Below are 24,363 nucleotides of genomic sequence, written 5' to 3'. Positions count from 1 at the left end.
GGGACAGAGAGCACTCTGTGGCTAATTAAAAATCATAGAGTGTGGAAAGAAAGCCGTGACCACAATAGCCTTATTGCACCTCAAGAACAATAATTCTTTAAAGTCATTATATATCCAATGTTCAAAATTATTTGTTTAAATCAGAAGTTAAATATCGTCGACACATTCCGGTTGGTTGACATGTCACTTCTGTGTCTTTTAGTCTTTCCTCCACCTTCTCTTGTCTTCCCGCTGGCGGCATGTTTGCTGGGGAAGCTGGGCCGTGTGTTTTGTGTGGTTTCCCACAAGCTGCACTTTGTAGCCCTGTGTGGTAGTTAGCACGTTCCTCCGCCCTTTGTTTCTCCAGTGGATTGGTAGTTTTATCAGATTCAGGACCGACTGTATTTTTTGCACCATCGCAAAGAGGACAGTGCTGCTGCATTTCTTCCTGTGATGTCAGCAGCCCTTGATGGGCTAACCCTCCCCCTGACCCTTGACGGGCTGCTAATAGGGGAGGCAGGTTTTCCTCCTCCAGTTTTCGACTGCTCCTGCTCTGATGGAAGGAGCTCATACTTTTCAAACCAGGGCTGTTCCTCCTCAATTTTCTGATCAAATCTCATTCCCAGACATTTGCCCTCTTAGCAAAATCTAAGAATCAGTTTTCTACCTCCACTTAAAAAGGTTTGGCATATTACCTTTCCGGTAACAATTCTGTTCCTTTTAAATTTGTTTGTTAGTAAAATCGACCACCCTTCAGTGGGTGAAACTACAATATCTAAAATCCTGGTTACAGCGTATGTTACCGGTAACCCCAGCAGACCGTGGAGAGCCCAAACTAGCCGTTTGAGTCAGGGGTTCCTCCTCTGTCTCAAAAGCGTTTGATGCTAGCCAAGTGGGCAGCATCTACCTGAGCCTAGGAGAAACCATTTTAAGCCAGACCCTCTGAAGCACTATTGAGAATCCCCTCACCCTCCTGCTCCCAGATGGCCCGACTTCCTCTGTCCCCTGCTTCCTGCCCGGGGGACCACCCGGAAGTGCCCAGGCTCAGGGCCCCGGTGTCTGCTGCAGCCGTTCAATCTGAACCGCTGTGGGGAGGCTGACAGCTGACAGGCCTGCAGCCCTCCCCTGCTCTGGCACCTCCCTTTTGATTTAAAACTGACCTGAACCAGCACTCGCTGATGCTGGGGGTTGGGGGGGGGCAGTGGCGATGGGCTGTGGGAAATGCTTGCCTCCAGGCCATAACGGGGCGGGGCAGCTGGCGTCTGAAGGGAGACGTCAGGTTTTGAGAGGCCCTTTTGGTTCCCACCTCTTTATTTATTGCGATTCTTCCCCAAAGAGCTGGGGCATTAATTAGCAGCACCCCATCAAGCGCCTCTTTTGTGTTTTGGGGGATTCAGGGCTCGCCCTGGGCCTTCAATCCTGTGGGTACGAGGGCTTGGCCTCTCCTGCAACCTGTTTTTTGCAGACCCACACTGAACTTTTCTCTTTTGCTTGGAAATTGCTAGAATGGAGCCGTTTCCCCAGTGCAAAACTGGCTTGTTTTTTTGACAAGATCTTTTTGTTCAGCTCACTCATCTTCCCTCACCCCTCCTCCTCAAACCCCTGAAAATGGCACCTCCCTCCTTTCAGGTGTGGGGACCCCAAATCTCGGACTCATTCTCGACGACTCTCTCCTCTGCTTCCCACATCCCATCTTGTCATCAAACCCTGTTGGCTGAACCTTCAATGTCTCTCCAGAGCCCCCACGGGTCTCCAGCTCCCCTGGTCCAAGCCGCCAGGCCACCTCCCTGGGGCCCCTGCTCCGGCCACACCTGCTCTCCCTCAGGGCCAGGGGCCCTTCCACACCTCGGTGGGGCCCAGTCCCCCTCTGCTAACCCCTCCCCATGCCCGTCTCCCTTGTCTGCCCTCTCCCTGGCTCAGGCCTGCTCTGCAGTCCCTTGAGGCAGCGGCCGCCACCTCAGGGCCTTTGCATGGCCATTCCTTCTGCCTGGCCCAGTGTCACTCTCGGGGGGGCCTCTCCCTAATCTAATTTAAAATTGCACCTCTGCTCCCACTTCTCTGCTCCGCTTTTGTCCATGTTGTGTCACCGTCCGACACACGGTATGTTTTTCCCTTGTTTACCATCTGCCATTGCCACTAAAATGCCAGCTGAATGAGGACAGAGACTTTTACCTGACTTGTCCCTTAGCACCTGGCACACAGTAGGTGCTCAGTAAATACCTGTCCAATGAACGACTGCATCACTCTGGCAACTCACATGGTCTCAATAAAGGATCGGAATATTTGGCAGCCCTTGTAAAAGGAAATCTCATGTCCAGAGCAGGTCCCCACTTTGCCCACAGCACTCAGCAACTGTAAAAGCTCCCACGTGAGTGGCAGAAAGAGCGAGCAATCTGCCACGCTGCATCGTGAGTGAAGAGTGCCCCGGTTGTGTGTGGATATGTTCTGTGAAAACGTCAGCGGGAACGAGTCCGACAGGCCAGGGGCCTGCCCAGGAGCTGACGCTTGAGCTGATCTGATGGCTCCACGACCCCAGGCCACACCAGCAACCAGGGGCGTGGAGGGGGCAGCCCAGGACCCAGCGGGGATGACTGGCTCCACTGCAGAACTGACCCAGCTCAAGCAGCCAGGTGGCCTCAGGGACACTGCTATCCACCTTTCCGAGCTGCCTGGAGTGTAAAGCGCCGACCACGTCGATTAGCTCCAAAGCCACTGTTGGCCATCAGCTAGGGATGGCGTGCTGGGGGAGCCGAGGCTGCCTTCCCTGGGAGCTGCCATTGGGAGATAATAGGTGAGCAGGTAAGGAAGGAAAGGTGACTTACTGAGGCTGTCCGGAAGGAAACAAAGCAGGACACAGGGCAGAGGGAGCGGCTAGGGGTCGCGTCGGGACAGCCAGAGAACCCACAGAGCCCTGCGGGGAACACGCCTGCGGCAGGATAAATGGGCCCGTGTGGCTGGAGCAGGTTGCAGGGAGGGCGGGGCAGGACGAGGCAGGTCAGGGTGAGAAATTCTAAAACAGACCGAGGACCAAACAACATGGTGTGGAAAGAGCAGCCAACGCGGCCCAGGAGAGCTCTTTCCTGTGCGATTCGGGAGGCCCTGCCTGGCAGGAAGCGCTCCTTGAGGTCTTTCCCCGCAGGACCCCCAGCGAGGATGGGGCTGTCCCAGCGCAGAGCCGGCTGGGAGAGGCGCCTGTGGGCTGGGGGGCCCAGAACTGCGAGGTGGGGTCGGCGGGTAGGGGGACGCGCCTGGCAGGTGGGGGATTCGCCCAGCGGGTGGGGGACTTGCTCGGCAGGTGGGGGACTAGCCCAGCAGGTGGGGAACTTGCCCAGTGGGTGGGGGCTTGCTCGGTGGGTGGGGGACTCGCCCGGCAGGTGGGCACTCAGGCGGCCTTTGCGGGTTGTTGACTGTGGACACGGAAGAACACGTGTTCCTGGCGCCCCACTGCAGGCTGGCTCCAGGCCAGGCAATCTCTGGTGCGCCGCGCACCCGGCCGCTGCGGGATTCCGGGCCTGCGGGACGCCGCTGCGGCCAGGAGGGGGCGCCCGCGCCCCGCAAACGTTCTCATCGCTTGGCCTCTGCGTTAGAAAAGTAGCATTTCTAAGTCAACTTGTGGTTGGAATGACACCTCATTCTCATTTTTGGCAATAATAAGACTAATGAAATACGTGTAATATAAAATATATTAAAATATTTATAAAATAGAAACTATTATTTATTTTGTTTTATCTTATTTTATTCTAATATACATTAGAATAATTGCGCAGCAACCACATTAACAGCAAGATTTTATACAGCACCTGCTTTGAGTCAAGGACTGTTCTAGTAGATACAGCAGCTTTAGAGGGAAGCTCTTATCATGCTGCTTTCCAGATGAGGAAACTGAGGCAGAGGTTAAAGGATTTGTCCCGAGTTCCCTGTGGCAAGGGGTGGAGGTGGGACTGGAACGAGGCTCCATGCTGCCCTTCACTGCCTCTATACTGATCAAAACACCGCAGGCTTGTGACCCCAGGTGTGAGAGCCATCCTCACAGGTGAGGACCTGGCATTCCCCGGATGCGTGCAGGTGCAGGGTTTGTGACCCCAGGTGTGACAGCCATCCTCGCAGGTGAGGCACCTGGCATTCCCCAGGTGCCTGCAAGTGCAGGGCTTGGAGCCAAGGCTGGGAGTGGGAGGGGCTAGGGATTCTGAGACTAGTAATGAGCCAGGACCCTGCTCTGGGGAGGGGCTGGGACCCGGGGAGGGAGGTGGGCGGCTCCCAGCAGTGCACAGACCCAGGAGGGGCTGGAGCAGGTCCCTGCTCAGGGCTCTGAGCAGACCGCTGGGTTTCAGGGAGAGAGACCACCCACGGTGGAGGGTCAGGGCGAGAGCCCCACGTGTCTGTCCCCCAGGAAGGGCTGCCCTTGGAGCCCCACCAGGCTCTGGGGGTGGTTGTGGCATCATCGTTGCCCTGACAACCACAAATACTGGCCACTCACCTTTGGGCAGAAAGAGCAGCCACTGTCCTTGCCCAGGCTGGATGCCAGCTGGTCCTGGGCCCGAGCCACGGGGTGGTGAGGCAGGGGCAAAGCTGCCCAGCGCTGGGCGGCCTCTCCAGCCTCAGTTTCCCTGTCTGTAAAAGGAGGGTTGAACTGGAAGGCCTCTGAGCTCGCTCAGCTTTCACTCTGCTTTTCCGAATTGACCCCACGAGGGATTCCCGTCTCTCCGCAGACAAGAATCTGAGTTATGGAAGCTCTGTCCAAAGTTTGCATCAGCGTCTGCCGCAGGCTTCGGGATTTGGTGCCTTGCCCTATCACAAGTGGACAGGGCCAGCATGTGAGATGGGCTGCAGGGGACACGGGGCCGTGGTCCGGGAGCTCGGCTCGGGGTCTTCCCTCCACAGGGCGGCTGTGTTCCCTGACCCCACGCTGAGGACCTTGGGGGGAATTCTGGGCAGGGCAGACCCTGAACCTGAACTTTCTTCTTCTTTGAGTACTTACATTATTTATCATGTATTTTACTGCCAGATGTAATGAGAGTCTCCTGAATAAGCTGCAGATTTATTTATGCTTTCCAAATGGAACTTTTTACAAAGAAAGTTTGAATGTTGTTTCAAAACAACCTCAAGCAATACCAAGAGATAAAGAGCAAAAAGTCCCTCCCCAGGCCCGTCCCAGCACCTCGCGTCTCTTTCCAAGGGGCACTGCTGTGGACGTGTCCCACCGCTGCCATGGGGAGGCCGGCTTGGCTGGCAGCAGGTGTGTGGACACCACTCCTCAGGCTGGGCGGCTGGGTCTGCCTGAGACGCAGGTGCTGCCTCTTGCCTCACCCAGGAGGGCTTGGCCCCCGCTGCCCACGGGACGCCCTGCAGGAAGGAAGGCTGCGCGGAGCTGCAAGGGGGGTGTGGCTCTGTCCCCGGCCAGCCGTGTGGCCTTGGAGAAGCCACTCATCTCTCAGGCTCCGTTTCTGCCCCTGGAGGTGAGCAACACCTGCAGCCTTATGAGGGATTAGGGGAGACCGTGTGTGTGGGCACAATGAGATAACCTGTATGAGAGAATACTTGTAAATGAAAGCACTCACCATCGCCTACTTAGGTGCTGCCCCTTTCTATAAAAGATCCAAGGTGGCAGTGAAGGCTAATAGAATAGCTGTACTTTTTGTAACAATAGGGTCAGTTAGATGATAGAAAGTGAAAGGAGCAGTTATGTGGATAGACTGCCATGTGATGTATCTACTTTGCCACTGAGCTTCCTGGTAGCCAGGGTGCAAAGGGAGCACTTGGAAATGGAGTAGGAACTGGCCAGTGTATCAGCCAGAATGCATTTGGCTACAAGTAATGGAGAGCACAACTTCAGTGGCCTAAGAATATTTATTTTACTTAACAGGAAGTTGGGAGGTAGGTGGCCAGGGTTGTTGTGGTGGCTCATCATCCTTAGCTTGGTGCCTCACAGACACAAGGTAGCTGCTGTGTCACCAGGCATCACATCTTTTCAGGACAGCATACAAACAGGAAGGCAGGGAATGGGGCAAAACGCCTTCTTCTGGCTCAGTTTTCTATTTAATAGGTAAGAAACACCCAGAGTCCCTCCATACAAGAGACACACACACTGTCTCTCTCTCTGTCTCTTTCTATTGTTTTAATTTTCTTATTAGCACTTATCTAACATACCAAGAATTGTACTTATGTGTTTTGCTTTTAGTGTAATTTCTCCACTAGAATATACTCTCCATGATGTCAAGGATTTGTGTCTGTTTTATTCACTGCTGTAAAATGTTTACAGCAGTGATTCAGGCATACAATAGGTGCCAAACAAATGTTTTTTGAATGGGTGGCCACTACTAGAGGTAATGGTGCTAACTAACCATGAAGCATTACCTTGTGTTAGGGCGGGGTGTTTTAACTGGGGGTTCAGAGCTGGAATTATGAGAGTACTCGAACTTGGATTGAAATTAAATCCCACTTTTAGTTCACTAACCTCTAAATGAAATTTAACGTTTTCTTTCCCCGTGACAACAAACCTCAGAAGCACTAGCACTGACTGTTACTTTGGCACTAATAAAATCCCAGATATTTTCATATCCTGCTACAGCTGTAGAGAGATCTTAAAATATCATTTACGCTCCTCAGTATCCCCCCATCTCTGATAGTTGCCAGATCCTATATCTTGTTAATTAACGGTTAATACAGCTGCACATCTATTATTGTTATTTTTGTGCGCTGTGTGGTGGGGTCACAGCTCCTTCTTCTTCCACGTGACTGTTCCGCTGTTGCAGTTGTTGAATATTTTGGGGGGTTGGAGGGAAGTGCATATGGGCTGGGAATCAAACCCAGGTCTCCTGCATGGAAGGCGAGAACCACCCTGGCACATCTATTATTGAATCTTCAGTTTGTTTTAAAAGATATTTCCATACCCCAGGTTCAGTTCCCAGTGCCTGCCCATGCAAAAAAAAAAAAAAAAAAAGATATTTCCATACCAGTATTTCAGTACCGCGCTTCCTCTGTAGTAGCGTGCAGTTCATTGCATGCACGTCAAGCCGCTGCTGCAAGCAGTTTCCCCGTGGCCTCCAACTGTGCTTTGATGCTATGCAGCGTTGCAAAACCAAGGCTCAGAAAGGAAATGTGGCCAAGGTCCCATTGCTAGGCGGTCAGAACGGGGAAGTGAGCCAGGCGCTGGAGCTCGGGCTCCCCCGGCACGTCACAGTCGTGTAAATGTCGGGGTGAGTGGCTGAGCCCAAGGCAGGCCTGGACCCGGGACCCCATGAGGGCCTGCAGCCTTCAGGGCTCAATAGGACAGCAGCCAGCTAGTGCTGTCACCTCCAGGGATGGGGCGAGGACTTGGGTGCAGCCCTGGCCTCTCCCTGGCCATCCCCGGGCAGCTGCTGGGTGGACCCCATCCCAGGTGCATGTGCCTGGGAGGCAAGGAGGCCAGGAAAGTGAGTTCCCAGGTGGGCAGCAGGCTCGGCACACAAAGCGGGGGAGGTACCCAGCCAGACCCTAACTAGTTCACTTCAAACCCAAGATCGAGCTCTGCCGGCTTGGGGGTGAGGTGGGATGTGAAACTTTCCGGGAACCTGCACATGGCAGGTGATTTACTGCAATACTGCATGAAGGCTCTCTATGAGCCAAGTAATATTTTAAGCACTTGGCTGAAACTTCTATTACCCTCTGAGAGAGGTGCTATCAATAGCATGCCCATTTTCCAGATGAGGAAACTAAGGCTTAAAAGGGGACACGGTTGTCACCCGGGAAGGGCCTGTCTGGCGTTTGCTGCTCCTTCTCTCCCGGCCTTTGCCGCTTTCAGCTTCTGGCTTCAGGGGCCTCCTCTCAGTTCTTCTGGGGCTATTTCTGTGAGCTTCTTATAATGCCATCGCCAGCTTCTGGACGTGTTTCATCCTCTCATAAAGGTCTCCACTAGAGCATTAAACCCACCTTGCATGGCTGGGTCTCGATTGAAAAAGCCTACCCTGAAGGCCCCCCTCCCCCAGCGGTGTTCACCCACAGGGGTGCACTGGAAGAGCCGGGCTTTTCCTGGGGGGCACACAGCCCCAAACTGCCACCGTCCCCCAGCAGAAGCTCAGCGCCCTGCTCCAGCCCCTCCTGCCCCAGCAGTGTGGGTTACACCAGAGCTTCACAAACTTCACTGCGCACACAGCCCCTCAGGGCTCTTGTTAAGGCACAGGCTCTGGCCCCACCGGTCTGTGCCTGCAATGGGGCCTGAGAATCTGCATTCCAACAAGCTTGCCACGAGGGCAGGAGCTGCTGGCCCAGGGACACGCACGCTGTCTGGAAACAAGCCCCGTTCAACCACAGCTGCGGGAGCAGGGCCACCCCGGAGGCACGCGCCCTCCCCTCTGTTGGACGCCAGCTGCTGGGCACATTTCTGTTAAAACCAGACCCCTCCTGGGACGCACCCCTCACAGGTACTGTTGATTTGCTCTGCTTCTCCATTATTTGGTCCCTTGAAACCATGTGGCTGCATTTCGTGTTTTTCTCTCCTCCTTTCTCATGCCTTTATCTCACTTACTTCTCAGTGCACAGCAGCCTGGGTCAACGCGCAAATGAAAGACATTTCCAGGGAAGATGAGTGATCCTGCTGCGCTGCCCCCTGGGAATAGAGGACGGAAAAGATTTTACCCCCTCTCTCTTCTCCTGAGCCCCAGAGGAAGGTTTGTCCAAGTTGCCAAAAGGGTCGGCTGTGGCATTTGGGCTTCTAGGAATGCTGGTGGAGGGGCAGGGGATTCCGCGGTGGGTCTCCTACCCCTCTTCTGCTGCTTTAGCCAGTAGTGTTGGGTTTTCTGCTACTGGAAGCACAGAATCCTGCCTGATGGGACATCCATTCTCACCTCTACAAAAGGGCTCTCAGAAAACACTGAATGTTCCCCTTTCCTGCCTGCTCTCATTTAATCCTTCCCCCGGCCCCTCCCCCGCCCTTGGAAGAAGGCATGATCACCATTGACATTTGCAGATGGGGAGGAGAGTATGCCCAGAGACGCTCAGGAACTTGCTCAAGGCCATCAGCTAAGGAGTTGTGGAGCCGGGACCCGCGAGGGCCAGCTCAGCCCCACCCCATCTCAGCCCAGGAGCGTGCCCGGCCTCAGTCATGCTGGCTGCGGGGGGACACGGGCACAGTCTGGGTTGTACAGCAGCGCCATCTCCCCAAGATTCATTACCCAATTGCTAATGAAAAGGGTTCCAAACTGGTTCTGCCAAGTCTGTTGTAATGAAGTGTGAAAATGCATCCGTAATCAGCAGCAGGCGCTGTGTAGGCAAATGAGAAATGTGTGAAAAGCCCTTGGAGTGTTTTTAAAAATCAGGCTAAAGCGCACCTCTGCGTTCTTGTGTATTCTATTAATTCTATTAATTTATCAGACCCTTCTCATTGTTACATTTGAGTTCTTGTGGAATAATTCACAATAATAATGATAACAAATATTTAATGAGCACTTACTGTGTGCCAGATTCTGTTCTAGGTGCTTGTGCTGGTTTGAAAGGAAGTATGCCCCCTAAGAAAAGCCATGTTTTAATATAAATCGTATTTCATAAAGGTAGAATAATCTCTATTCAATACTGTATATTTGAAACTGTAATGAGATCATCTCCCTGGTTGATGTGATTTAGTCAAGAATGGTTGTTAAACTGGATTAGGGGATGACATGTCTCCACCCATTTGAGTGGGTCTTGATTAGTTTCTGAAGTCCTATAAAAGAGGAAACATTTTGGAGAATGAGAGATTCAGAGAGATTCAGAGAGAGCAGAGAATGCTGCAGCACCATGAAACAGAGAGTCTACCAACCAGTGACCATTGGAGATGAAGAAGGAAGACGCCTCCCAGGGAGCTTCATGAAACAGGAAGCCAGGAGACAAAGCTAGCAGATGATGCCATGTTCACCATGTGCCCTTCCAGCTCAGAGAGAAGCCCTGACTGTGTTCGCCATGTGCTTTCTCACTTGAGAGAGAAACCCTGAACTTCATTGGCCTTCTTGAACCAAGGTATCTTTTCCTGGATGCCTTTGATTGGACATTTCTTTAGACTTGTTTTAATTGGGACATTTTCTTGGCCTTAGAACTGTAAACTAGCAACTCATTAAATTCCCCTTTTTAAAAGCCATTCCGTTTCTGGTATATTGCATTCCAGTAGCTAGCAAACTAGAACAGTGCTTTACATTTTTTATTTCATTTAAAGCTCATGTCACCCCAGTAGGGTGGATGTTACTGTTTCTTTTTCACAGAGGAGGAACTAGAGGTTCAGAGAGGTTCAGTTCGTGGCTTAGGGGCACAAAGCACGGCAGTGGCTTCTCAAGGAATCAAAGTCTCTGGTTCCAAAGCCCGAGCTCCTTCTGTCTGTCTGGGACTCCCGGCGTTTCCTGCTGCTGCTGGCATTGTCCCGTACAAGAGCGCATCCTATTCAGTGTGGCTCTAGTGAGAGAAATTATGTGGATTGACTCTTCTATAGGCCCATGTGCATGGTTGGTTGAAGTACTGAGTCTCGCTTTAGGACACTCTTATTGCTAAGAGCATCCTAATAGGCAAAAAAAAAAAAAAAAAAAAAAAATTGGTATTAAAGTGCCCAGGCCCTCCCTGGGCTCCTCACTCAGATTCAGGTACTTATCAGTCAGCTGAAATGATAGAAACCCAGCCCCTCCTGGTTAAGTGGAAAGGGAATTTGCTGGATCACATAAATGAAAGGTCCAGGGAAAGGGCCTCAGGCCCTGCTGGGTCCAGGAGCTCATCATTAACATCAGAACCTGGTTTCTCTCTCTTCATTCTTTGTGTTAGGCCTGGACTACAGGACCCCTTTCCCCCATGATGTGACCTACCTCTGGCAAATATCTCAAATGGCTCTCTCACCCTAGCCTGTACCTTTTCACGCTCTAGCAACTGCTCTCTTATAGTAACCCCCCTTACTCAACCTCACACTCCAGCAGAGAAAATTATAACCCTGCAGGTTTCAGGCAGCGCTTAAATTTTAACTTGACCAGTAAAGCACTGTCAACTCCTAATTTAACCCCCTAATTCTGAAAGCTAGACAATAGAAATTTACCTAACCCTTGTCCCCAACCCTCCCCCTCAACCTCAAACCATAAAAACCCTCTCCCCTGCCACCTCGGTGCAGCCATTTCTCTCTTGAAACACTTCCCCGGGCAGCTCTGTTTCTCCCGCCTCGCTCCTGGTGTTTGCCTTTCCCCTTGGTTAGGTTTCCTCAGGCTCCACACAGTGATAAGATGGTAGCACCAGTTCCCATCTCTATACCTCTCGAGGAACAGAGGCTCTTGGCCGGTAAGGTCTGTAGAAGCCCCAACTTTCATTTTGAGCAGAGCAGCTTAGGTCACGCCCCATGTGAACCAGTCACAGAGGCCAGAGGAGTGCCATGCCGCAGCTGGCTGGGCCAGGCCATGTGCCCCCACCTGCAGGCGAGGGAAGCCATGGGGTCCGAGGCACAGGAAGGAAAACTGGTTAGGTCTAGACTTGGTTTATATAGCAAAACACAACAAAAAACCCAAAGTAGCAATGCCTTAAACAAGTCAGAATTTATTCTGTGCTCCCCTAAAACAGTCCTAGAGGAAGGAATGTGGGGCTACAGAATCCCAAAGTGTCCTCAAGGACCCAGGCTCCATGTTTTTGTTCCACTATCCTCAGCACCTGGTTTATAACCTTATGGCCACCTCGTGCCAAGAGGGCTGTTGGACATCCAGCAGTCACATCCATGTTCCAGGAACAGGAAGTGTGGAAAGGCCATCTCCTCCCTTTGAAGGAGCCTTTTTTCAAAGTCCCCTGGAAGATGTGGCCTGCCTCTTGCTGGCCAGAACTTACTCATCTGCCACAGCCAGCTGCAAGGGGGGCTGGGAATAAGTCGTCACTCTCAGTGGCAGCATGCTGGGGTAAAGCTGGGGCTCCGTTACTAAGGAGGAAGGGGCCCGACCACTAGGATTTCCGTCCCAAGGGCCACTGTCAGATGCTGGGGGATGGGTGCAGGCGAGGCCAAGTGAAAGGGGCCACGAAAGTTAGTGTCTCGTCGGGGTCTAATATCTCTTCCTCCGAGAATGGATTTGGTGGAAAGAGCTCTGGGTTAGAGGACAAAAGATCTGGTGGCTAATTCCAGCTCTGCACCTATCTGGTGGCATGGTTGTGTATACTTTGCTTTGCCAGTGGTGCCTCAGTTTCCCTAACCGTCAAGTGCGGATAGTAATCACATCAGCTGGGCATGCTTCCGGCTGCCTGTGGCAAATGGCCTGATGAACAGGAAGATTTGTCCTGGTTTCCCCAGGACTTTTCCGGGGTTGGAAATTCTTGCATCCCTGGAATCCTTTCAGGCCTGGGGAAACCAGTGCAGTTGATCCCCTAATGAGCAGTGATGCAAATCCCAAGGTCTCTGCACCCTTCTGACCCCCCTCCCTAACCTGTTGCGTTTCCTTCCCCCAGCCTGCCGCCGGGTCACGAGCCTGAGCCCCCACCTCCTGCACCTGCGCTTAGAAGCAGAGCCTGAGCCGTGGGTTCGGCCACAGGTTATTTCCCGAGGGAGGGCCGCAGGGCAGGGCCAGGAGCTCAGCCTGGGTGTGGCCACAGCCCAGCGGACCTTCAGCCTGTCCCCGCATTACAGCACTCCAGGACTTGCCCCTGGCACCACTGGCTGAAAGCCGTCCTGGGGGGATGGGGGGACCTCCCCTGCAGCCCTGGATGCTGTGTCTCCCTTCAGCCAAAGGAAATCCTCTGGAGAGGAGGCAGCCATGAGCTGAGAAGGGACAGGGGATGTCCTAACCCACTCCTTACCTCAGTCAACAGTGAACTGGCGGAGTGGGGGAAGGGGGAGCACGAGCTCTCTGTTCCCGGGGAGGGGGTACCTAGAAACTCCAGCCGACCCCCTCCTGGGTCTCACTGGCCAGGCCTGGGTCCCGCACCCCAACCGATCATCGGCAAATGTCGGTGACCCTGGGACTGGGCGCTGTAAACCCTGAGCCCTGTAAACCCTGAGCCCACGGGGCCTTGATGGGGGGCACAGTGCATTGACGCAGATGACTGGTGTGTCCGTGGGCAGCAGGGCTGTCCTGCCCACACAGCGGCCGTGACTTCCCCTCTGGATGTGTCCTGTCCTTGCAGGCCACCCGCACCCTCCGCCCCACCTGCCCGGAAGTCTGGGACTGCCAGCTCTGCCTTGGGTGAGGGCCCAGCGGGAACCCAGAACCCTCGGTGTACAGGGATTTGCTCTCAGCTCGGCCGAAAGCCACACACAGGCCAGCAGCTGCCCCGGGGGGTCAGGGCTCCGCGCAGGGCCACGGGAGGAGGCAGCGCTGCACGTGCGCCCGCGGCCCGCCCTGCTCACCTGCCATGCCAATTACGGCAACTGCAAAAGACTCCTGAGCGCCTGAAGTGATGCAGTCCCTATTTACCCGTCTCTGTGGAGAAACATCCTCCGTCCATTCAGCAGCAATTCTGGGCACCTAGTAAATGGACTGGTGCTGCAGAGAACTATTTTAGGGACTTCTCTTTTGGGTCCCAGGCACAGAGCAACAAGCATGGTGCCAGGTAAAAGCGATCGAGACTCATGACGTCGCCCTACTGGGGGCATTTTTTATTTATTTTTTAAGCAAGGCCATCTGGTGGCTTTACATTTATTTCAACAAAATAAGCCTGGGTTTTTACAGGTCATTTGGGTAAACAGCACGTTCTTTTTAGAAAAGAAAGAAGAAATCTTCCAGGCTCTATTTTGTGGTTGTAAACTTGAGTCTTACCGCAACTTTTCACACATTTAACTCAAAAGAAAGGGATGCTGACGGGCAGAACCCAGGTCGGGGCTGCTGTAGGTGGTCTGGGGGCTCTGCCTGCCTCGTGGACGCTGCACGGGCAACATCCGGTGCAGAGCTCGGTGGCTTCATGCCCGGATGTGGCTGAGCGTGGACGGTGCAGCCTGCGTGGGCCGCAGGTGTGGGCGCCGCTGCGCGCGCTCAGTGCCAGGCCTGGCTCAGCACGGCCATGAGCAAATGAACCGGCCGCGGGCGGGTGGGAAGGATAGAGAAGCAGGGGCCCAAGGTGCTGGAGCGTGGCCTTTGGTAAAGGTCAGGGGTCCCCCAAGGCCCCTCCGTCTGCGGGATCTGAGCGGGGCGGAGAGTGGCAGGGGGCCTGGCGTGGAGCCCGGATGCGCACTGACCGCGGCAGGGGCCGGGCAGCGGCGAGGCGGGCGGGGCGTCCTGGGCCCCTGAGCAGAGGCTGAGCAGGGCCCCAGGGTCCCCAGCGTGGTGCCAGGAGGCCGGGAGGAGCCCCTGCGGCCATCCAGGCAGGCACAGAGGTGGGGGCGGCAGGACGGTGGCGGAGGTGGGGGGGAGGGCAAGGACGCTGCAGCCAGGAAGGTCTAACCTGACAGAAATTTCTTCTCTTTTGCCACCTTCCTTCCTGTTCCTACTGCCCGAGGGCTTGGCCCCCCGCACCCCTCACCCTGCATGTGGAAACCTTCTCCACCCTCCGGGGAGGGACTGGGCCACTGTGGCTGGGTTTTTGTTCCTGGCGCTCGGATGGGGGCCCTGGAAACGCAGGTGTGAAGAGAGTCCTCACCTTCCCGTCCGGGCTTCTTCCCGGGGAGGCGCCTCTGGGTCTCTGCGCCGGCCGGGCCCCCACCTGGACCACGGCTCTCTGGGGGAGTCGCATGACCGTTCCCCTGGCCTGGGTCTCTGCCAGGGCAGCTGTCCATTCCCTCCCCGAGCCACGGCTGTCGGGGTCGCTGTCTTCGATGCACGTGGGCCCCGTGTCCATCACGTTGTCTCTGCAGCGCTGCCTGGCCACGTCACGTATCGGGATGGGCTCGGGTGACGTGAGGTCAAGTCGTGCAAATGCAGGACTGGGCGCTGTCTTTATATAACATTCTGGTATTTTGTTCCTTGTGGGGTTTTTGCATCATTTTTGACTTTTAAAAATACTGCATGAAAATTGATTTATTTCGATTACTGAGATTTTTGGTGTTCCCTTAAAGTCTGTGCTCACCAGTATATGCACAGAGGAGTAAGGAAAAAAAGAAGACAAAAAATAAATGCATAGTGGGGGGAGGGGGTATGGGGTGTTTTAGGTATTCTCATCTTTTATTCTTATTTTTTCTTTGGAATAATGAAAATATTCAAAACTCGACTGTGATGATGACTGCACTATATGATGCACTATATGATGATCCTGTGAACTGCTGACTGTAAAATCTGGAGGATTATATGGTATATGAATATATGGTATCTCTCAGTAGAACTGCATTAAAAGAGCCTGTGCTCAACGTGAGTGCCTTGCTCTCGTCCCGGCCCCATTCAGAGGTGGGACCTGGGAATCTGAATTGGTGGTTGAGCCGTTCCCCACCCCCTCCCTGCCCTGAGCCATGTGGAAGTGCCAAGCTAGGTCAGGGCTGGGGACAGCCAGGCCACCTGGAGAGTGGAGCGGCGTGGATGGCGTTTCCCTGAGTGGGTTTCATGCAGCACCCCATCCCCATGGGGCGGCTCCACCCCCACTCTCAACCACGTCCAGAGCCGCTGCGTTTCCAGGTGTTTCCAGGGTCTAGCAGCTCCGAGGAGGTGGGGCAGGACATGCCCTCAGGCCGGCGTCTGGGGCTCGGAGGCTCCTGGCATTCAGTGATGCTGCTTCCCCTCGGCCCCACCCCAGCCCTCAGGTCTTGCGTGGCAGGGGGGAGCAGCCCCGTCCTGGGGAAGGACCCACTCAGAGCCCCCTGCCCCCACCCTGGGTGTCAAGGCCCCACTTGGTGCCGTGGGTCCGCCCATCTGGTATTGTCAGTTGCCCCTATCTCGAGGGACCCTGGACGGTGGCGAGGCCACCCCATACATCTACGGCATTCACCGCGCTAGGAGGGGAGCTGATTAGTCGGCAAACTTACTTTGCATGAGTCACTGGAAGCAGGTGTCAGGGGAGTCTTTAACAAGGCCCTCGTGACTGGGATGATATTTCCACTCTGATCGCGTGTGTGCTGTGCTGAGACCACGGCAGCTTCGGGGGGGGGAGGGCGAGAGGTGGGGGCAGACAGAGCTCGGTGGTGCATGCAGGACCCTGCACCGTGGAGGCTGCACGTCACAGCAGACACCCCTCCCCTCTGGCCTCTTTCCTGTTTCTCCCCCTCCTCCTCTTCCATCCATCCAACAAACGACTGCCGAGCACCTACGGCTGCAGGCCTGAGCCAGGCACCGGCTCAGCGGGGCCTCTGTGTCCTTCACGTGGCGCTGACTCCCCGTGTAGGGAAACGATGGAAAAATATGTGCGGTGATTTCAGAGGCTGCAGCGCTGAGGAGGGAACTGGGGTGGGGAAGGGGGCAGTGGTGGCTCCTGTTGGCCAGTGGGGTCCTTCTCCCCTGAGTGCCTCCACTCAAGGTGGGGGGGTGCAGGCGGTGGGGTCCCCCACCCACTCCTGGGGCCACCCAGGAAGCAGGGCACAGCCTCCTGAGGCATCAGCTGCACTCTGGGCCTAGAACTGGGTTCAAGTAAATAATTTAAAATATTAAAATAAGCCTGGTATAGAATGAAAAATTCACCCTGTTTTTAAACATAAAATGTAATGGTTTCATCTTTGCAGTCAGCAACACTTGATAGGTTTCAGCTGTGGGGAATGCTTGGGGGCAAAGCTTGGGGAATGGTGCAGAGTGCAGGGGAGGCTGGTGCAGGGCAGAGGCAGCAGGAGGCCCCCTGGTGCAGAGGCGGGGAGGGGGCGGAAAGCAGGAGGCCCCCTGGTGCAGCAGAGAGAGGCAGCAGGAGGCGCCTGGACTGAGTTGGGGGAGGCAGCAGGAGGTCCCCTGGTGCGGTGGGGGGCGGGGGAGGCAGGAGGCCCCCTGGTGTAGAGGGATAGGCAGCAGAAGGCCCCCTGGTGCGGGGGAGAGAGGCAGCAGGAGGCCCCTGGGCTGAGTTGGGGGAAGCAGCAGGAGGTCCCCTGGTGCTGGGGGGGGGGAAGCAAGAGGCCCCCTGGTGTAGAGGGATAGGCAGCAAAAGGCCCCCTGGTGCGGGGGAGAGAGGCAGCAGGAGGCTTCCTGGTGCAAAGAGGGGGAAGCAGGAGGCCCTCTGCTGCAGGGCGTAGGTGGGGTGGGGGAGGCAGCAGGAGGCCCCCGGTGCAGGGGGTGCGCCTCCACCAGCCGCTTCCTCCAGGCCCTTCTCTTTCCCTTCCCCTCCAAGTCCAGCAGGCCCCCCGAGCCCCTCCATTCCCCTTCCGCGGGTTTTTCTCCCTTTCTGATCAGTTTCCCTTCACTGGCGGGAGCCATCCTGTGACAGACGTGTAGCTGCTGTGTGTATTTGTGCCCCAGGCGGCTCCACGAGCTCGTCATCCCTGCAGTACTATGTACACGGTGGCCGCGCGGAGGGCGGGCATGTCCCCTTGCGCCTCGGCCCCCTTGCCCCGCCGGGGCTCCCGGGGGACGCGGCAGCTTCCCGCAGCTGCCCGGCTCAATGGCTGTCCCTGCGGCCCGAGGATGCGCTGCCGAACAAGAGGTCGCTGTCCTGGGACAGGCCGCTGAGCTGCGACTTGGTCTTGAGAAGGAACTGGGCGCGCCGGAAGGTCGCGCGCTCCTGCTCCTTGAGCTCCAGGTAAGCGCGCGAGAAGGTGTGGAAGATGGAGGTGACCGGGAAGGCCATGAGCAGGATGCCGCTGAGTATGCTGCTGAGCGCCACCACCTGGCCCGGCATGCTCCTGGGCACCATGTCGCCGTAGCCCACGGTGGTCATGGTGATGACCGCCCACCAGTAGCAGGCGGGGATGCTGGTGAACTCCGGGCCGCCGGCCATCTCGTTCTCCACCACGTAGAGCAGCGGCGCGAAGAGCGCCACTGCCACGCACAGGAACAGCAGCAGCAGCCCGAACTCGCGCGCGCAGCGCCGCGCTGTGAGCCCGAGCGTCCGCAGCCCCAGAGAGTGGCGCGCCAGGCGCACCACGGACAGGATGCGCAGCGCCCGCAGCACGCGCAGTACCAGCCCCACCTGGTCCAGGTAGGAGCCGCCCGCCGCTCCCCGCACCAGCAGCGCCGCGTAGTAGGGCAGGATGGCGGCCGCGTCAACGAGCGTCAGCGGGCTGCGCAGGAAGGCCAGCTTCCGGGGCGCCTGCACCAGCCGCAGCACGAACTCCAGGGAGAACCAGCCCACGCACACCGACTCCACGACGAACACGCTGCGGCACATCTGGGAACACTGGCCCTGCAGAGGGGACAGCGCGCATGCATGGGCAGGGCTCCCCTCCCCAGCTCTCCTGCAGGCCTCCTGCGCTGCCCGCCTAGCACCTCACCTGCCACCCTAGGAAACCATCGGCTCTTCCTTCAAATCCAGGATGGCGCGCGCTGCCCCTGCCCTGGCCCGCACCGCTGCCCTCCCCCGCCTGCGCAGCCGCCTTGCCTCCTCCCTGGGCCCCTGCCCAGCTGGCTTTCCCCGTCCACTCCCCCTCCAGCAGCCAGCCTTGTCCTGCTCAGCACCCTGCACGCTCCCCACCTCAGTCGGAGTCTAGCTCACCAGCCCCCCAGCCTTCCATCCCCTCTCCAACCTCCTCACTTCCCCTGCCCCCTACCTGCTGTGGCCTCACCCCCACCCTACACTTCTCTTCTCATACACCCACCTCACCCCCACCTCCCCTTCCCCCAGGTCGTTGCTTCACATGTCAGCTTCTCCTTGAGGCCTTTTGTGATCCCTTGTTTAAAAAGTGCCCCCCTTCCCTTTTTGGGCACCTCACTCCCCTTACCCTGCTGTTTTGTTTGTAGCACTCATAATTTTTTCATATGCTTCATAGTTTGCATATTGACCACTTATTTCTGTCCACCCCCATAGGCCAGGCCAGCTGTATGGGTGGTTTCTGCTGGGACCCCAGTGCCCAGCACAGGCCCTGCATACAGCAGGTGCTCAATAAGAGAGCTGTTAGTGGGACACATGGGGAAGAAGCGCAATGGAGCTAGCAGGGCTTGCAAACTCCAAGGCCTGCGGGGCAGTGGGTCGGGTGGGGCGGTCCCCCCCAAACCTAGGCTTAAGGCTGCCTTTCTGAATTTTCCAAGAGCGGCTGGGGATCCTGGATTTTTCATGTTGGTGACTAATTTGAGACAGAAAATGCTCCGTGACCACTCAAACTGTATCTGTGTGCTGGGTTAGGTGCGTGGGTCGCCAGCCCTTCTCTGGTCTGGAATAACCGGACCGCTGGCCAGGTGCAGTGGTGCTGGAGCGCCTTCTCAGGACCTCCAGCAGAGAGGGAAGGAATGAATGGTTCTGCCTGGGGGCAGTTTGCAGGCTCTTGGATGCAGCTGGGTTCTAAGGGTCCTGTGCCCCTAGGTCTCTCTCCTGGAAAGGTTAGAAACTGGAGAGGAGCTCATTCCTGGTTGGGCTTTAAGGTCATGGACCTCTGGGGCAGAAAGCTGCCTCCTCTGGGAAGCCTTCCGGGAATGCACCTGAGTACCCCAGCTCTATTGGTGGGCCTCCCTCAGAGTCCCTCAGAGTGGGCCCCCTACTCATGGTCCCTGGGAGGAGGAGCTTCTCCCCTCCGCCCCCCCCCCCCCCCCGGACTTGATGCTCCTTGAGGCTGGAACTTGTCCTGGCCCCTCTGCACCTCCTGGGCAGCCTGCATACAGCAAGTGCTTGAATGTGCACAGAGGGGGCCAAATGAAACCGAGTCACACCAGCCACCAAAATGAAGGTGAAGAACAGGATGTTCACCGACACATGAAAAAAGGCCAGGTATTACTTTAAAAAAAAAAGTGTCAGATGTTGAATAAAACATCGGCTTTATTAATATTTTCCTGAGAAAATCAGGATCGCAGATATTACAGCAAAGGAGAAATCTACACTAAAGGCAGGTCTTCCCCATTAGGTCTCAGGTGGGGTGTGTTTCTGTTCTTTTGGTAGGGGCTGTCAGTACCTTCCAGGTGCTGACCCAGTTACCTTCCCCGGACTCACCCACAGAGTCCTTCCTGCCTGTAAGGTCAGCCTGCTCACAGCCCTGGGACAGGTGAGACCAAAGCCCAGAGACCTTAAGTCACTTGCCCAAGGTCACAGAGCTAGAGTGGGCAAAATGGGATTTGAAATAAGGCAGCCTGGCCCAGCCCGGCCCTCTTCACTGCATCGTATGCTTAGCAAAGCTCACTTTACTGGTTGCCTGATGTTTTGTTGTTGTTGTTTAACACCTGCTTTTAAAATTCAGTGTATCAAAAGAATGCCTGAACCCTCTGTGGGTTATAAATCAGGCGACTATTGCTCCTTCCTCTGAAATATATGTATGTGGAAATGTTCTCCCGTGGCGAGTATTCCTGGTGTTAAATTGGAGCGAGCCCATGAAACACAGCAAGGCCGGCCCCAGTGCCGCTTGGTCCCTGCCGGCAGGCAGGACACCAAGGCTTGGTTCCCACCATCACACCTTCCCCCCCAGCACCTGTGTGACTCGCATCTGCTGGAGGCCTTTCTGTCTTTCTTGGAACTTGCTTCTAAATCACCCATGTGTGGGGAAGGGGCTGCTGGACCCGGTCTCCTAAATAAGGATGCAGACTGGGGAGCGTGTGCCGTGGACTCAGCTCCCACCAGGAGCTACCGGGCCAGCCCGAGGACCCAACCTTACCGTCTGCTTTTTTAAAAGAAGCTGGGAGTTTGCATCTTTATATGAAAAACACCTTTCTTTTATCTGCTGGCAGTGAAGTCAAGAAGTCTAGGGAACAGTGTGTGAGCCAGTCGCACACCCATGGGGCTGTCTGTGCTTCCAATGCCCACGGACAATCCGGACTTGGATGTTTAAGAATACGGACTTTGGACTAGGACCTGGACAGCCGCCGCGCCTCAGTGTCCTCACCTGTCGGTGGGAGTGAGCGCCGGCCCCACGGTTCCCAGCTCCTGCGTGCTGCCCTGCGGCCTTAGACCTGGGCACAGTCTGCGCCCCTGGCTTGGATCAGGTGCTTTCTGTGCGATCGCTCATCTAACACAGAGAAGTCCTCGCCATTTGGGGGTACACGCACAGGCGTCTACTCAGGCCCTGGACAGTCTTACCGAGAGAGCTTTATCACAAAACCGTGAGGAAGGCTGCGAAGGGCCTGGAGTGGGTGAAATAAACCTTCAATGATGTACTGAGCCCACTGTTCACGCATTCCTTCCTTCAGCAAGCAGTGGCCAAGGGCCCTATCTGTGCTGGGCTCTGGGGTCACAGAGAGAACCTAGACGGGCCTAGCCTTTGACCCCTGGAGCTGACATTCTGCCGGGAAGGCACACACATGTACAGACAATGTCATGCCTGGAAACGCTCCTGGGCCAGTGCAGTCAGGGCAGGCTTCCTGGAGGAGGTTGTCACAGCCTCCTGGGTGAAGGGGTCCCAGACAGCTGCTCCACCTCCCGTCCTCAGACCCCGCCCCGACGACGGCCCACTCGGCCTTACCTGCTCCTCCTCCTCCCGCAGGCTGGGCAGCGTGCTGACCGACAGGTTGACGGCGGTGACGGTGACAAAGAGCACCGAGAGGCCGGCGAACACCTTGCCCGGCAGCCCGGAGTGCGGCCTCTCTACCATGTCGCGCAGCCTGCGCATGCAGCGGCCCTCAGCCGGGCCGCGGCTGTCGTCGGTCTCGCTGTCGGGCGTGGCGATCTCGTCCTCCCGCTCGACCGTCTCGGCGAACTCCTCGAGCTTCTGCAGGTAGCGGCGCTTGCAGCAGCCGTCCAGGCGGTCCTCGGCGACGCCCCAGTAGAGCAGCTCCTCGCGAAAGGACAGGGCGCACATCTCACGCAGCAACCGCAGCTTGCCCGCCCGCAGGAAGGTCAGGATGGTACCAAAGGCGCCCGGGTTGCGGTCGAAGAAGAACTCGTTGCAGGTCACGTCGTAGTCGTCGCACACGCTGAGGATGTCGTCGAAGCTGGTGCAGGCCTTGAGCTGGCCCAGCCGCGTCAGCGGGAACTCGTCCAGTGTGGTCCAGGGCAGCGCGTACTTCATGCCCCCCACGTTGATGATGATCTGCCGCCGCCGGTCCTCGGGCGGCCCCCCCGGGCCCGGCGCGTCCCGCAGCCGCTGCGCGCGCCGGTAGAAGGCGCCCTTGAGCGCGCGGCTCGGCGGGAGGAGGCCGGGCGGGAACGCAGAGGCCGAGGCGCAGCTCAGCGCGCTGGTGTCGAAGTCCGAGTTGTCTCCCGGGAAGCGCGTCATCGTGAGCCTGCGCCTCCGCCGCGGGCCTGGGGAAGGAGGGGACGTGCCCTTGATGGCCGCACCTGCCGCCGCCGCCGCCGCCGCCCCCTGCCACACCCACCTCGTTTAGGGGAGCTGCCCGGGTGGGGGACCCCGACACGCGGCCCACACCCTCCCTCAGCACCGCTGGGGGCCGCACCTAACTTACATCAGCCGCACCAGGCAGCGCGCTTGGACAGCGTAGAGAGGCAGCCCGAGTGGCCGCGGCGCGCAGGGCCTGGTGTCACGGTGACCAGCTCTGACTCGGGCCACGCGGCCTGGATGGTCTCTTCATCTGTGAAATGGGCTCACCACGTGCCCCTAGGATTCCTGAGAGGAGTAAATGTCTCGTGTATGTAAAAACATGCAATACAATGACTGGATTGCAGCAAGCACTTAATAATCATTGTCCATTGTTACTGCTAATCTTAAAGGATACCCCGTGTTCCTGCCATAATAAAAACAGCATGCAAAGAAAACCCAATAATCAAAACAGCACCACGAAGGCTCACGGATCAGCTACATCAGCTGGAGAGAGGCGTGAGCTGGCACACAAACCTGCCCCTCAACCTGGGCACACCCCTCCCCCAGGAAGCCCTCCTGGCTCTTCCAGTGGCACTGAGGGCCCCTTCCCTCCGCGCTGGTCCATCTGTCTTCACTGCACTTACCTTCCTGTTTTAGACCACTGGGTGCCAGCCTGGCTCCATCAGACTGCTCGCTCCGAGCGGGCAAGAACTGAATATTATTCCCTCTCTGAAGCCCTGGTGCTTGGCAGTGTAGGAGCTCAAAAAAGTGCTCGCTGACTGGGCAAGGGTGCTGTGGATGAGGCCGATGTGCTCAGGGCACTTGTGGGAGCTGGGATCAAATACCAGCCGCGTGCCTGCCTCCCTGCCCTTCAAAGCTAAGGCTCGGCGTTAGAATGCGATCGCTCACTCACACAGAGCTCGCATGCTGAATCTGGTTCACAAATGTTTTGCTAGGTTTAAAGAACATTTTGAAAATTGAGATGTTTCATGTGAAAATTTATATCCTTGGCTTCTTTGGAAAAAAGAAGAATATCTGGCAACACTCAGCCCAAACTCCAGCTGACAGACAGCTGCCCCCTTAAGGCGGGCATGCTTCAATCCACTGCAGTCCCCACCGCCCCTCTTGTCTCCCTAACACCCACCCTACTTCACTCACGTGTTTCCTTCCTGGTCCCTGTAGGCCTTGGAGAACGAGATCCCTGGTTTATAGTGATAGACGCTCTTCGGAATTAAGTTGATGGATAGAAAGTAGCAACAGTCTAATCCTCTGCTTTGTCATCACTCTCCCTCCCCCGTGGAAGCAAGGGCCACTGGCAGAGCCTAGCAGAGTTTCAAATGCAAGCCCATTTCTAATGCCTGAGTGTCAGTGCCATGCACATGTTCAGGGAAAACACACAACGCATGAAAGAGCAACACGTTTTAAAAGGACCCAGGGAGGTTCACATTTCACAGAGGTTCCTAGCAGGAACTCTTGAAAAAAAAAATCGCCACTCCGTTTATCTTTAGGGAAAGTTACAGTTTCACAGATCGGGTTCTGGAAAACTAGGGTACACCTGTGTTTGAAATAAAAATGATTTGATTTTGAAGTGTTTTTAACTTCACATAAAATTGGAGACTTTCTTGAGGCAATGCTGCCAGGTTCCCTTGGAGGTGTGAGAATAATCCTTTTTAAGCACTTCACATTAGTGACACTGCTTTTCAGCTCTGATGCTTTCTCTTTGCCACCAAAGACAAGAGTAGAAATCACATTCTGTTTGGCAAGAGTGGTGATGGAAGCAGAGGAACTTTCCTCTTCTCCCTGGGCCCCCAAGGGCCTTGTGAACCCCGAAAGCTGTAACCACCTCTTCCCTCTCAGAACTGCTCGTTTCAACCATCCCTCTTCCCCTCCAGCAGAAAGCTTTCCGATTAGTCATTCCTCGTTTCTCTCTGTCATGCTCTCCTGTCGCAGCAGATTGGAGTGAACAGAAAGACCGCAACTCTGCAAGCACTGCCCCTTCCAAGCTCGCCTGCCCCAAGCGGGCACGCCTGGGTGGGCACGTCTGGGTGGGCACGCCTGGCCAAGGCCCAGGTGGTTCATGTGGGGCCTGGTTCCGTGGGTGACGTTCAGAAGTCAAACTTGTGGAAAATCACACGACGTCACCCAGCCTGCCAGCCCCATGGTGCCTGCCTCTGTCATAAGGGATTTTCTTTTTATTAGAGAGGTTGTGGGTTTATAGAACAGTCATGCCTACATTATAGGATTCGCACCAACCACCCTATTATCGCCAC

General features: G+C 55.9%; 1 protein-coding gene and 1 long non-coding RNA gene across 2 annotated transcripts; one reads left to right on the top strand and one right to left on the bottom strand.

Moving 5' to 3' along the window:
* The first annotated feature begins 4,457 nt into the window (after positions 1-4,457).
* Positions 4,458-9,503, top strand: LOC143683119 (uncharacterized). Its single transcript, XR_013175411.1, has 4 exons — positions 4,458-4,793; positions 5,291-5,435; positions 8,490-8,624; positions 8,899-9,503. It is a non-coding gene; the product is annotated as an uncharacterized LOC143683119 (long non-coding RNA).
* A 7,829-nt stretch (positions 9,504-17,332) lies between these two features.
* Positions 17,333-22,389, bottom strand: KCNG1 (potassium voltage-gated channel modifier subfamily G member 1). Its single transcript, XM_077159373.1, has 3 exons — positions 22,239-22,389; positions 21,299-22,077; positions 17,333-18,105 (listed from the first exon to the last, which is right to left on the bottom strand). The coding sequence occupies exons 2-3, from the start codon at positions 22,049-22,051 to the stop codon at positions 17,362-17,364; spliced, it is 1,497 nt and encodes a 498-aa protein (XP_077015488.1). The 5' UTR covers positions 22,052-22,077; positions 22,239-22,389; the 3' UTR covers positions 17,333-17,361.
* Between the last annotated feature and the right edge of the window lie 1,974 nt (positions 22,390-24,363).

Source organism: Tamandua tetradactyla, chromosome 1 (genome assembly GCF_023851605.1).
Source record: "Tamandua tetradactyla isolate mTamTet1 chromosome 1, mTamTet1.pri, whole genome shotgun sequence".
NCBI classification, from domain to species: Eukaryota; Metazoa; Chordata; class Mammalia; order Pilosa; family Myrmecophagidae; genus Tamandua; species Tamandua tetradactyla.
Note: the sequence above shows the minus strand (reverse complement) of the source record. Positions and strands in the feature narration are given on the sequence as shown.

Coding starts and splice junctions, on each gene's coding strand:
- KCNG1 (XM_077159373.1), bottom strand. CDS start 22,051: ATGACGCGCTTCCCGGGAGACAACTCGGACTTCGACACCAGCGCGCTG. Junction 18,106..21,298: donor TGCGGGAGGAGGAGGAGCAG/GTAAGGCCGAGT, acceptor TCCCCTCTGCAG/GGCCAGTGTTCCCAGATGTG.